The sequence below is a fragment of the Hyperolius riggenbachi genome, chromosome 7 (genome assembly GCF_040937935.1).
Source record: "Hyperolius riggenbachi isolate aHypRig1 chromosome 7, aHypRig1.pri, whole genome shotgun sequence".
NCBI lineage: Eukaryota > Metazoa > Chordata > Amphibia > Anura > Hyperoliidae > Hyperolius > Hyperolius riggenbachi.
The window spans coordinates 126,585,215-126,598,375 of NC_090652.1; the positions used below are offsets into that span (position 1 = coordinate 126,585,215).

Here is a 13,161-nt window from a genome sequence, read left to right on the forward strand (position 1 = left end):
CTCTTGGTGGTGCAGCTGCTTATCGAGCCTTGTTGTGGGTCAGTAGAGATGGTCAGTGAGTTCCTAATAATTCTGGTTTACATGCTCACTTAACCCATAAGCAGCTTCAAACATTTTTTTTTTTTTTAAACTGCTGGTGCATGCTAAACCTCTGTCGGCATATCTTGTTTGGTTGCCTAATGCAACCAAATGAGTGGGTGGCAGGGAGCAGTTATAGTTACCTGTTCCAGGTGGCTTCTTCCTCCAATGGTGGCTCTGAACTTCCGACAGGTCTTCTGGGTCTCGATCACATGATATGACATGTGATCGGCATCCAGGAGATTGTGTCAGTGTTACAGCGCTACCCGGTGGTGGAAAAGGGGTACCCTTAGTTATTAAAGGTATCACCCTAACAACTTTTGTTATGATGTCTTTGGATGCTCTCCACATGCAAGAGTTGCGACCTAGGAATTGCTATCTTCAAAGCTGGAAACTGGTGTAACTCAAAAGAGTTCCCATCAATCTTCTTCCGGAAAATGTCAGTACCCAGATGTCAGGCCATCCTAAAAAATCTTAACATCCTTACCCCTCCCCGGGACACCATTTTGACTGACATCACAGGTCAGATAGGAGCATGGCAGCTTCCAGAGAAACTTGGTAGCGGAGATTTTATTCAGTCCTGCTTAGCTTAGACTTACTAAGGAGAGAAGGGACTTTGCACACAGCAAATCAATGTATTGTCATTCTGAATAGTCTGGAGAGGTAGTAGAGGCTTTTGGGTAAATACTGTTGTCAGTGTTTCAAGTGCAAGATGTTCCCTCACTTCTGTTTTCTGGGACCTATGTGTATATCAGTGGCTTTAATAAGAGTCTTGGTGGTCCAGGGGACAGGAAATGAGGAACATCAATAAAAACTTGACAAAAAATATGGATCGTTTTCTGTGTTTGTCTTTGTTTGAGAGACCATCTATTCAAAGGGACTCCGAGCACCTCTCATGGGCATGCCTTTAAGCCAGACGACTTCCAACAAAGTGGTGCTATGACCCCTCTGGAGGAGCCTCTTGCAATGGCTATGCGTGTCACTTCCTCTTCCTGCTTCATGTAGTGATACACTTCTCAAACAGAGAAGACAGGTGTGACCCGGAAGTTATAACATAGCCAAGATGGCAGCCGCGATTTTTAAATTGAAATCGAATGAAAACTTTGGTGTAGAACATCAGGCATCAAATGAAAGAGGAGAGCACAAGCTACAGAAAGGTATGCATCTTTAAGTACTTTGCAGTACCGGTCGGAGTCTTAAAGGCATACCCATGAGAGGTGCTCGGATTCCCTTTAACTGACCAATATTTCAATGTGGTCCCTGTACTGTATGTACATATAGTTATTAAATTACTTGTTTATGTTTTAAAGGACTTACGAGCCCAAATAGGTAAAAAAAGAGAAGTACCTTAATCACTTTTAAATGCACGGAGGACGCCATCCGCGCCCTCCGTGCAGTTCCGCCGGGTCCCCGCAGTGTGATAGCCCACCCGTGCCGCTCCCGACCCCACAGACGGGGTCGGGCTCCCCTTCCTCTCCTAAGATGGCCGCCGGAGCTGGCCTCGGCTGCGCAGTCCGCATACACGTTAGTGCGGCTGCGCAGCTCTAGGGCCCTCCCCCCGATCCACGCAGGCTATTCACGGAGCCCCCCGGCGTGAATTGACAGGAAGCCGCCGCTCGCGCGAGCGGCTGTTTCCTGATTAATTAGCCTGCAGCTAATTATGAGTGCGCGGTCGGCAAGTGGTTAAACATTTTGGAGGTCATTTATTAGTATGCAAAGGAACTCTTCTCTGCTCTAAAAGTCAAGCAACAGCATAATATCCTTTACAGAAAAAACATTTCTTTGTTACAGCTTATAGAGCTTCTCAGAGATGCTGCAGTGTAGTTACCTGGTTTCATGGAAGCACAAGCAGGGTTAACATCCTGTGTTTACATATAGCCTTCCTGAATGACACTCTGCTGCACAGGTCAGATAGAGCTGACAGATCAAATCACAGTGTTTTATTACTAGCAGATAATTGAGAATTTAGACAGGCTGCCATCTCTAAATACAAACAGGGCGGGTTTCTCTCTGTTTTCCTTCACTTCTGTGGAAGAGTTTAGGTCCTCTTTAAATACACCTGGGCATTTCAGGGAACACCTACAAATCTTGTATTAAAAACAATGATCACCAGTAATATTACACCACACACATGCAAAAGGTTAACTGTTCCCTGTTTTTTCTTGCTGCTTTGGGTCACATGCCAGGATGGCAGCATACTGCTCAATAATCTGTTTGTTGGTCCACGTGGAACACATTAATGTTTACCAGCTCTGTCCAAAATAAACGGACTGACCACAGTGTGAGACAGAGCGCAACGTGAGACGTGTCTGGAGTTTGGACTGTGGAAAAATACAATCTTGGTAGCCCAAACTGATGAGGGGGAACCTTTTGTTTTCTCCATGGCCACACACCATGCAATTAAAAGATACAATTTTACACCAATTCGATAATTACAATCAGTTTTTCTGAAAAATCGAAAGCTTTCTTTTCATTCGTTCGAGAAATCTGATTGAATTTTCTGCTTTTCTTCGATATAAGAAGAGTATAAGAAGATCGGTAATGCTGGATTTTTCTGATCAATTTTTATTAAAATGTAAAGGTGTGTTGTAGATTGTCAATTTCTTGATGTACAGACCCAAGCAATTTTTTTCTAAGTTTTCAATCATTTTATAATTGGAGAAACATTTAAGATATGTGTGTGATAGTTGGTCAGAGTTGTGAAATGTTACAATCAGTCAGAAAAAATTGATTGCAATTCTTGAATTGAAAAAAAGATATTTAAAAAATTGTATGGTGTGTGGCCACCTTAACTACCTCCTGACCACTTGACGCCGATGGGTTTGGCCGCTTTGGCAGCCCCAGGACCGCCTCACGCCGGTTGGCGTAAAGTCCTGGGGCTCTGTTTTGCAGGAGATTGCGTGCAGGCTGCGTGTGCATCTCCTGTTTGGTAGGCAGAGTGGAGCTCCGCCTCCAGTCTCAGAGCGGCGATCGCCGCTCGGGAGACTATTAGACAGCGTAACCGCTGTCTAATTACACGTACAGCGCTGCGATCTACAGCAGCGCTGTACTGGGGACAGCCGTGTTACACGGCTGTCCCCTCCAGAGGCACAGAGGTGATCGGCTGTCATAGGCTGAAGCCTATGACAGCTGATCACAGGGATTGGCTGGCGGGGGAAGGGAGGGAAGGGGGGCATATAATAGTAAAAAAAACAACAACACATTTTTGTTAAAAACACACACACGAATAAACATAAATAAACAAACAAACATCTGGGGGGCGATCAGACCCCACCAACAGAGAGCTCTGTTGGTGGGGAGAAAAGGGGGGGGGGGGAATCACTTGTGTGCTGTGTCGTGTGCCCTGCAGCTTGGCATTAAAGCTGCAGTGGCCAATTTAATGAAAAATGGCCTGGTCTTTAGGGGGGTTTAAACCTGCGATCCTCAAGTGGTTAAAGGGTACACAAGGTGACATGTGACATGATGAGATAGACCTGTGTATGTACAGTGCCAATGGTAAAAAAAACTATGCTGAGCCTTTTTTTTTTCTTTATCTGCCTTAAAGTATTAAAAATCAGGTATGAAAGTGACAGTTTCTGTCCAGGTCAGGACTGGGTCGAACTATGGTGCAACCCTCACTAATAAGGAATTACAACCATAAAGCACTTTCCTGGCAGAAAAGGGCTTCTGAAAGCAGGAAAGAGATAAAAAGGACCAATTGTTCATAGACAACGAAACAGTAAAAACTAAAAAAGTAGTTTTAAATATAAAATAAAACTCTGGGATATCTAAAAAAAAAAGGTAATTTTGAAGGGAAGGAGGATAGATAAAATTGTGTATCTTATCGCTTTATTTTCACCTCGTGTTTCCTTTAAGGCTTCACCAATTCAATTCATCATAATCAGGGAAGTATATGGGGGCAAGACAAGACCACGTAGACCTTGGGTAGTGAGAACCAGATGACCTTTATTGGACCACTTCTGGTAGATGCTAATGACTGCACACCAGGAACACATGACAAGACCTGCTTTTGGAGATGCTCTGTCCCAGTAGTCTGGCAATCACAATGTGGCCCTTGTCAGGCATGCTCAGAAGCTTACAGCTTAATAAATATCCCAACCTTTGACATTGTAACAGGATAATCAGTGTTATTCATCTCACCTGTTAGGGGTTTACATATTGTGGCTGATTAGTGTTTTTCTATGTACCGTATCTTATAAAAAAGCATTGTAAAATAATGTTATTATGCTGTAAACACTATAGTTAAAGTTATCTTTTCTCTCTCTCTTAGGGTATTAGTTTATGCCTCATTTAGTCTCTTCAATCTGCCTCTTGCTGATATTGTGGATGCTGATTTATCTAACTACAGGCGCAAGTAAGTGATAAAACATGGCCAGAATTGTTATATGACAACCCTATTACCCTGCAGACAGCTGGCCTTGTTTAGTAGTAGCTGTATTCATTAGTGAACTCATTGACTTTCATGGTTCATTCTAGACTTGCTACGTGAATGGATGAATACATCCATGTTAAATGATAACTACACATTTTTTTTCCTTCACAGAAAACTGCTCTGGGCAGCTCTTTTTAAGTCGCCCTTAGATGAGCTTGAAAATTGCTTCTTCAGTGACACATAAGGAGGCAACAGAGTCCCCATTGTTTATACCGGATAGCAACATAGAACTATGTCTGTATTTCTGATCTTCACCCTCAGATAGTTACCCTCTACATTAACACTACAGACCTTTCATTCCTGTTTCCTAAATACATCCTTTATGATCTGAAAAGGTGACACTCTGTGTAGGCCTCTCAGTTGCAGCTATTATTGTTTGGAAGAACCACAATGGGCTGCATTGGATATTTTGGCTGCTTGTTACTGTGCTCACCTGCAGTGTCAGTCTCTTGATTCCTTGCCTCTTCTCTCTCCAGTGGCTGGATAGTGTCATGGTTAAGGGCTCTGCCTCTGACACGAGCGAACTGGGTTCAAATCTCAGCTCTTCCTGTTCAGTAAGCCAGCACATATTACTTGGGATAGACTCCCTAACATTGCTACTGCCCCTAGAGGCTGCAGCTCAAGTGCTTTGTCTCTGCCAGCAGAAAAGTACAATATAAACATTATTTGTCTTGTCTCTCTCCACAGTTGCTGCCGGATATACAGAGATTGTTGGCCAGACTCTTGGCCAGTTTGTACATTATAGTAAGGTAGTATAGTATAGAACATTACTTGATTTGTGGCATCAATATCCAACCTATTTAAATCATAAGGTTCGAGTCTGGCAGAGATTGATAGCTTTAAACGATTTTCAGACAAATCAATTAAAACTATCGATTGGGCCTGCTGGAAAATGCTCAAGGAGGTGCTCGGTGGTAATGGCATTCAATTTCTCGAAGACTGATCCCCAGCCAGTCCATCCCCACCCCCCTCCTAGGACCGGGGTGAGTGTTGCAGGCTCACCTGGACCACCTTCTTGCCTCCTCCTGTGTCCAGTTTTTGCTACCGTGAGCGCCTGTACCACATGACACCACCGCGTGTACTGATATCACTTCATGCGGTGGTGTCAAGGGGTACAGGCACTGGCAGGGGCAATTCAGAAAGATGACAGACACAGGAGTCGCACCATTGTGATAGGTAAGCATGCAATACTCACCACGGGCCTGGGGGCACACATATACTTGGGGGAGGGGGCACACATATACTTTGGGAAGGGGGCATACATATACTTGGGGGAGGGAGCACACATACTTGGGGGAGGTGCACACATATACTTGGGGGAGGGGCACACATATACTTGGGGGAGGGGGGCAGGTGTCCTCTGACACTCTGGCAGATGCTTGATGATCCTTAGAAATTTGACAAACTAGAAGTTAAAAGTAAATTATTTTTAGGTGTAAAATATCCATTGTGTTATAAGATCATCTATAATGTATGGTAATAAAGCATGTAAACTAATCCACACACGTATATAGTCAGTGGCACAAGGCTTCCTTAAAGTGACACTGAAGCGGAAAAAAACGTATTATATAACTAGCAGATGGCCCGGCGTTGCCCGCTTATGTATTTGGCTGGTGTTGGCTCTGCCCACTTTTTCTAAGCCTAACACACAATTACTCAATGACCGAGTTTGTGAGCTTTGCAGTCTTAAGCAGCAATAATTTGCATTGAAATGAAACAAATCTGATTGGCTGTGGCTCCACCCCTTTTTCTGAGTTTGAACTCCAGTCACCCAATGACCAACTGTACCAGGTTTGAGGTTTCTGCCATTAACAGTGCAAGAATGGCAGCAATAAAATGTTCCTCTTGAAAATCAATAGGTGAATTTTAATTTGGCTTTTGTAAGCTCCGCCCACTTTTCTGAATATTAATTCCAGTCACCCAGTGACCAACTGTGCAAAGTTTGAGAACCCTACCCTTAACAGTGTAAGAATGGCTGCAGTTTACATTTTTCCCAGTGAAATTTGTATTTGTCTCCACCCACTTTTTGGCTATGGGGATAAAAAGTATCCTATATGTTATTCCAGGTAATGTACTGTGTGTGTGCCAAATTTCATTCAAATCCGTTCAGCCATTGTTGCGTGATTACATAACAAACTTCCATACTTTAAAATTTATAAAATTAGCAAGATTAATTCTATGTGTAGTACGGGTAATGAATAGAACATTAGTAGCAAAGAAAAAATCTCATTTTTATTTTCAGTTACCGTATATAGCTTTTTTTTGTAACTGCAACATGTAATATTTGCAGTTTACACATTACACCCAGCATTTCAAATGATTTCACAGAGCAGAACCTTTTCAACTTTTCTCTGCAGAAAAACCATAAACAAACAAGAAACCATGAGAGACCATTGAGATAAGAGTTTTTTTAAAAGGCAGCGCTGCCCACAACTTTTTTGCTCTTTTTTATCTCAGTGAAGCTCTTTTGTATAGATTAGTGGTCCTCAAACTAAGGCCCGCGGGCCGAATGCGGCCGCCTGAGACTTTTTTACCGGCCCTCCACACACAAAATGTATTACTTATAGATGTGGCAGCAGTGCTGGTACCACATTTCCACATTGAAGCCAGCAAGAAGTCATTCGCTGGCTTCCAATCCAATTCTGCATTAGGTGGCACTGCTGTCCAATTGTATGGCAGGTTGTGACCTGGGTATGCTTCACTGTCTGGTGCACGAAAACATTGTGGTTTTGGTGGTGGGGAGGGGAAGTCGTGTGGTTAGAGGTAATATAAAAGCAGTGTGTGTGCACGTGTGTAGGGGTGGATAATTTGCAGTCCTTGCAATACTGGGGAAAGAGGATTGTTTTGGGGGGACTTTTGAAAATAAGTATTTTGAACACTGATTGCTTTGCGTGTGGGGGATGGTGTTTCAGGCGTTGTTTACACTACCTAGGTTAAATGTAATGTTTTTCTTCATCATTTTATGTACACTCCGGCCCCCAGCAGTTTAACCTTTTCGGGACCGCCTCTATGAGATCCTACGCCGCACTTGTGGCTGTTCTAGCCTGATGCGGCGTAGGATCTACGCCGGCCCGCAGTTTCCGCTCCCGACGCGATCGTGCGCACCCGGAGGGGGAGATTAAGCTGTCATATGACAGCCGACATCTCCCCCGAGTGATCAGCAGCCATCGCGTATGGCTGCTGATCACATGATCACTACGATCGCCGTCGGATCGTAGTGATCAGTTTGACAGCTGCGGCGGCAGGGCGGGGGGGGGGAAAGAAGAGGATCCACTCACCTCCCTGCCGTTCCAGCGACGATCGGCGCCCCCCTCCGCTCTGGCCGGCATTTCCGCTCCGTCTGACGTCAGCGCCGGGTCCCGGCTTGATGACGTCATCAAGCCGCGACCCGGAACTGATCGTCAGACAGAACGGAGATGCCGGCTGGAGAAGAGGGTTCCGTGCGGCTCATCGCTGGAGCCTGGAAGGTAAGTGAAGGCTGCTGGCAGAAGGGGGGGCCCAGGCCACCATGGGGGGACACAAATCCAGGCAGCCACAGACGGGATCCGGCCGCCTGACCCCCCCAAACGCGCTCACCCCCTTCCCGCGCAAAATGCCTGGTCCTTAAGGGGGGGTAGGTGGCCGGTCCCGAAAAGGTTAAAGTATGTTGACCCGGCCCTTGACTAAAAAAGTTTGGGGACCTCTGGTATAGATAAACTGAAGTTTCCTAAAGGACTACTGTAGGGGGTTAGGGGGAAAAAGAGCTGAACTTACCCGGGGCTTCTAATGTTCCCCCGCAGACATCCTGTGCCCGCGCAGCCACTCACCGACGCTCCGGCCCCGCCCCCGGTTCACTTCTGGATTTTCAGACTTTAAGTCGGAAAACCACTGTGCCTGCACGGCCGTGCCCTCGCTCCTGCTGATGTCACCAGGAGCGTACTGCACAGGCACAGACCATACTGACTTTAAAGTCGGAAATTCCAGAAGTGAACTGGAAGCGGGGGCCGGAGCGGCAGCTCCACAGACTGTGAATCGGTTTCATAGTGGAATCGATTCACAATCTGTTTGCAGTAAAGGAAGCCATACGATCCCTCTCTGATCAGATTCGATCAGAGAGGGATCTATCTGTTGGTCATTATGATGGCAAATCGACCAGTGTATGGCCACCTTTAGCTGTACTACACATACAAATCATCATATCATAAGTTTATTTTCACTTCAGATTCCCTTTAATATAGGCACACTTCTTAAATGCATTCCTTTCATAAAACATAGAGAACTGCATTTTTTGTCCATTTTCCTATTGTAGACTATTGTAGATATTTGGACATCTGATGTTTGTGCGCAATATTGAGGAATTTGATATCATTTTTCTTAGTAATTACATCCATGGGGGTGCATGCCACATTTCTTTGTTTACCATTAAATGAATCCTCCTAAATCAGTTCTCGTGTGTACTGGCACATTGCCATGATTGGGGATTCACTCCAAAGCATTTTAGGCCTGTTCAAATGCCTGGAAAGTATTTATGTAAACTAGGCCTAAAGCATCACTCCGGACACAATGTTTCCCTGGATATGTGGGGGAGTGGTCAGTGTCAGTGAAGAAATGCACTGATTAGATCAGTGGTCCTCAAACTAAGGCCCGCGGGCCGAATGTGGCCCCCTGAGACTTTTTTACTGGCCCCCCACACAGAAAATGTATTCATTACAGATGCAGTTAGCTACATCTTTAAATATTGGTGGTCCGCATATGGAATAGCAGTGCTGGCACCACCCATCCACATGGAAGCCAGAAAGCAGTAATTCGCTGGTTTCTAATCAAATTCCACATCAGGTGACATTGCTGTCCACTGCAGGTTGTCACTTGGGTATGCTTCACTGTCTGATGCACAAAGACTTCTACATTATTTTATGTATACTCCGGCCCCCCAGCATTCTGAAGTATGTTGACCCGGCCCCCGACCCAAAACGTTTGGGGACCCCTGGATTAGATGATATCAGGTGTTTTTTGTCCTCTAAGGGGAGGCTGCATTCTATGATCTGTCTGCTGTCAGTACTTCTTGTGTAGGAGCACTACTGCAGAAGCAACCATAACCGTATTTTCAGCCTCTGAGTTGGAGCAGAGATCACGTAGGTTTATGTAGGTAGGCAATGGGCTTGGCTCTGCCCTCACTCGCTCTTCTGAATCCAAGAGGTGGATTTGAAGTCAGGTGGGCAGTTGGGCCGCCCAGATTCATCCCTCCAGTACTGACGTATTCGCCCAGTGTCCTCAGAACAGTCAAATCCTCCAGTGTCATATCCCCTAACGTTGTTCTGTTACCCTAATGTCTCGCTAGCTTTGCCACTTCTTCCATTTCTCCCCCAAGCTTTGCCCTTACCACCCCAGTATCCCCCACAGCATTGTTAAATCCCCCCATTGCCACTCTATCAGTGCCATATGTCCCCTAGTTCTGCCATGTCCCTCCAGTATTGCATGGATTCCCAGTGTTTCCTCCACCTGTGCTTGAGCCCGCTATTTGTAGACGTTTTTGGCATTGCGGGTTGCCCTAGAACCCAGATTTCCCACTATTAGCAATATTTCACTGGGTGCTAATGGTAGCGTCTGAAATTTACCATTTTTGCAGGTTTTCTTTCCCACGGACTGATTGTGGTGGTGGTGGGGGGGTGGGGTGGGGGTGTAAGTTTAGGCATCGGTGGAGGGAGGGCTTCGTTTTTTACTATCATCATTTTCACTGTAACAGTAGAATATCTGTAAATTTACCAATATTCTTTCATTTTTTGGGGCACCCAAATTTCCAGGCACCCTTTTTTAATGTACGCCTTATAGGTTTCATTTCAGTTTCCCCTGGGAGCCTTGTCAGTCACTAAACTGTTCTGCACTAAACCCGACTGAACGCTGTAGGCTGCAAATTGTTCTCTTATCTCAGATAGCAGGAGATAAGACTTGATCTGTGATCAGGAGATAGGGATCTTCTGTGTACAAGATACACTGATTGTGTCAGCGTCTACCTATCTGCAAAGCTTGATTATTGAGTTGAATATTACATCATTATGCAAGATGACTGTTCTAATATGCTGAGTGGTGGTGGTGGTGTTGTGATGACATAACCTTTAGGTCGAGGCATGTGGAATAGCTATAAAGTCAATACTAACTTTGAAGACACCGGCATTTTGCTAGATGCTATACCAAACTGTAATATTGCTTGTAAGCCTACAAGTAATTACAGCAAATAAATATATTTTTGTTTTGTATAGTCTAGTAAGGGGTTAAAACAACTTTCACTTTTTATTGCTGTCCTTTGTATTTATCTCTCTATCACTGCTTGTGAAGACAGGAAATGGGTAAATGTCACCAAGAGTGACAGAGACGGCAACAAAAAAAGTGGAGACAGCTGTCAACTGGAACAGAAGATAAACAGCCCCATGAAAGGACTTTGAGCCTATGGTGGACAAGCTGACCTTTATATAAACAGCAACAGAATATTACTGAGTGAAAACTCACATGTCAAATGTAATATTAACACACACAGCCTTATGTAAGTGGAAGTCTAGTACACATTACCTACGTCTGACAAAATCTAACATTACTCTGTCCGAAAGCAGACATCATCTCATCCATGTACACAGGGCCGCCATCAGAAATTTTGGGGCCCCTAATACATCATCAGACCGGGCCCCCCTCCCTAAGCCCACCCACTGGTTTCTGTGCCCACCCACTAGCCACCCCACCCACGTGTCCGTGCGCTGTGGTGAAAAATGTGCATGGCTCTGACAATGAAGAAAGCGGCATGCACAGTGAGATGTGGCATAAAGTGGGTGTGACCATGGCATGTTGTGGGTGGAGTCAAATACTAGCAAAATACAGGTAATAGGTAATCCCTGGTTAACAAATGAGATAGGGACTTGTAGGTCCGTTCTTTTCCTTTATCCATTCTCTTTTGTCCCCCTCTTTTCTTATTCTGCCTCTTTTGTCTCCCTCTGTCTCACCTCAGTTTGTCCCTCTTTTGTGTCCCTCTGTGTGACCTCATGTTCCCGTCTCATCTCTTTTTTCCCTGTGCCTCTTTTGTCTGCCTCTGTTCCCCCTGTGCCTCTTTTATCCCCCTGTGTTACCTTTTGTCCCCTTTGGTCTCAGCTCGTCCCCCTGCCCTAGCTAGGTGTAGGTGCCTCCAGTATAGGTATCCAGGCATATGTGCCCCCAGTATAGGTAGCCAGGTATAGGTTCCCCAGCCAGCTATAGGTGGTGCCCCAGTATAGGTAGCCTGGTGTAGATGCCCCCAGTATAGGTAGCCTGGTATAGCTGGTGCCCAAGTATAGGCCAGCAAGATACAGGTGCCCCAGTATCGGTATTCAACTATAGGTGGTGCCCCGGTATAGGTAGCCTGGTATAGTTGCCCCCAGTATAGCCTGGTATGGGTGGTGCACCAGTATATGTTAGCTAGGTACAGGTGCCCCCAGTATAGGTAGCAAGCTATAGGCGCCCCGGTATAAGTAACCAAGTATAGGTGGTGCCCCAGTATAGGTAGCCAGGTACAGGAGGTGCCCTCAGTATAGGTAGCCTGGTATAGGTGGTGCCCCAATATAGAAAGTCGCCAGAGGGTACCACAGAAAAGCCTCCTCACATGTAAGGGTAACACAATGCAGGTTTACAATGCAAGTGTAAAAGAGGCCTCAAAGGAAATTTCCTTCTGTTTTAAGAAGGCAATTACACCAAGCTTTGCTTTTTTAGTAGGAGGGCTTTTTGGTCCCTTTTATCCCCCTATACATTCCTAGTAGTTTGGGTCACCCAGAGCTGCTTGGTTACTCTGTTGTACTCGTCCAAGCCCTATTTCATACAGCCTTATCAATCCCTGCCATGTACTGATGAGGACCAAAAGTCCGAAACAGGCTGTCTACATGTGGGTTTGATATGGCTGTGTAAAACTTAAAACTATAAGCTTGCTATACACCAGCGGTTCTGGATGCTTGCTTGGCTTACAAGGGCAAAAAGGGATAATTTGCATATTTAGTGGTAGTGCATTGTGGGTAACCACAAATGTTCATTTATAACTGAATTATTGCAAATTTCCTTCTGTTTTAAGAAGGCAATTACACCAAGCTTTGCTTTTTTAGTAGGAGGGCTTTTTGGTCCCTTTTATCCCCCTATACATTCCTAGTAGTTTGGGTCACCCTGAGCTGCTTGGTTACTCTGTTGTACTCGTCCAAGCCCTATTTCATAGAGATGGGAAGTTCTGATCTTTTCAATGATCTGGATGATTCGAATCGGATCATTGAAAAGATCCGGATCTTTGATCCGAATCTCGGATCATTTTACTACCGAAGCATTCGGGGGTGAAATGAATAGCAGGACAGGTCTTTCCCTGCTGTGGACAGGAGAAGGGGAGGGGGGTGGACACACAGAGAAGGGGAGAAGATGGACAGAGGGCAGGGAGTGGACAGAGGAGGGACGAGCAGAGAGCAGAAATGTTTGCTTGCACACAATACCCACATGCTGCAATCATATGTTTTACATGTATTTCACCCAGGGCCGAGCCTGGGCGGGTGCAAGGCACCCAGGCGCCTGCCTCTGAGAGGCGCCGCCCAGCCGCCGCTCTCCCCCTGTGGCCGAAGCTCGCTCCCTCCCTCCCTCTAGCCGGCCGCCGGCGCCGCGTCGCGTCAGACCTCGATCAGGCG

The 13,161-nt window shown here is 45.6% G+C and overlaps 1 protein-coding gene across 1 annotated transcript in view; it reads left to right on the forward strand.

Annotated features, from left to right (window-relative positions):
- The window catches only part of LOC137525649 (transmembrane protein 180-like), a 52,962-nt gene that overhangs the window by 27,022 nt on the left and 12,779 nt on the right, over window positions 1–13,161 (forward strand). The window contains exon 5 of the mRNA XM_068246803.1: window positions 4,349–4,432. Coding sequence (XP_068102904.1) covers window positions 4,349–4,432 — 84 coding nt within the window. The remainder of the gene's footprint in view (window positions 1–4,348; window positions 4,433–13,161) is intronic.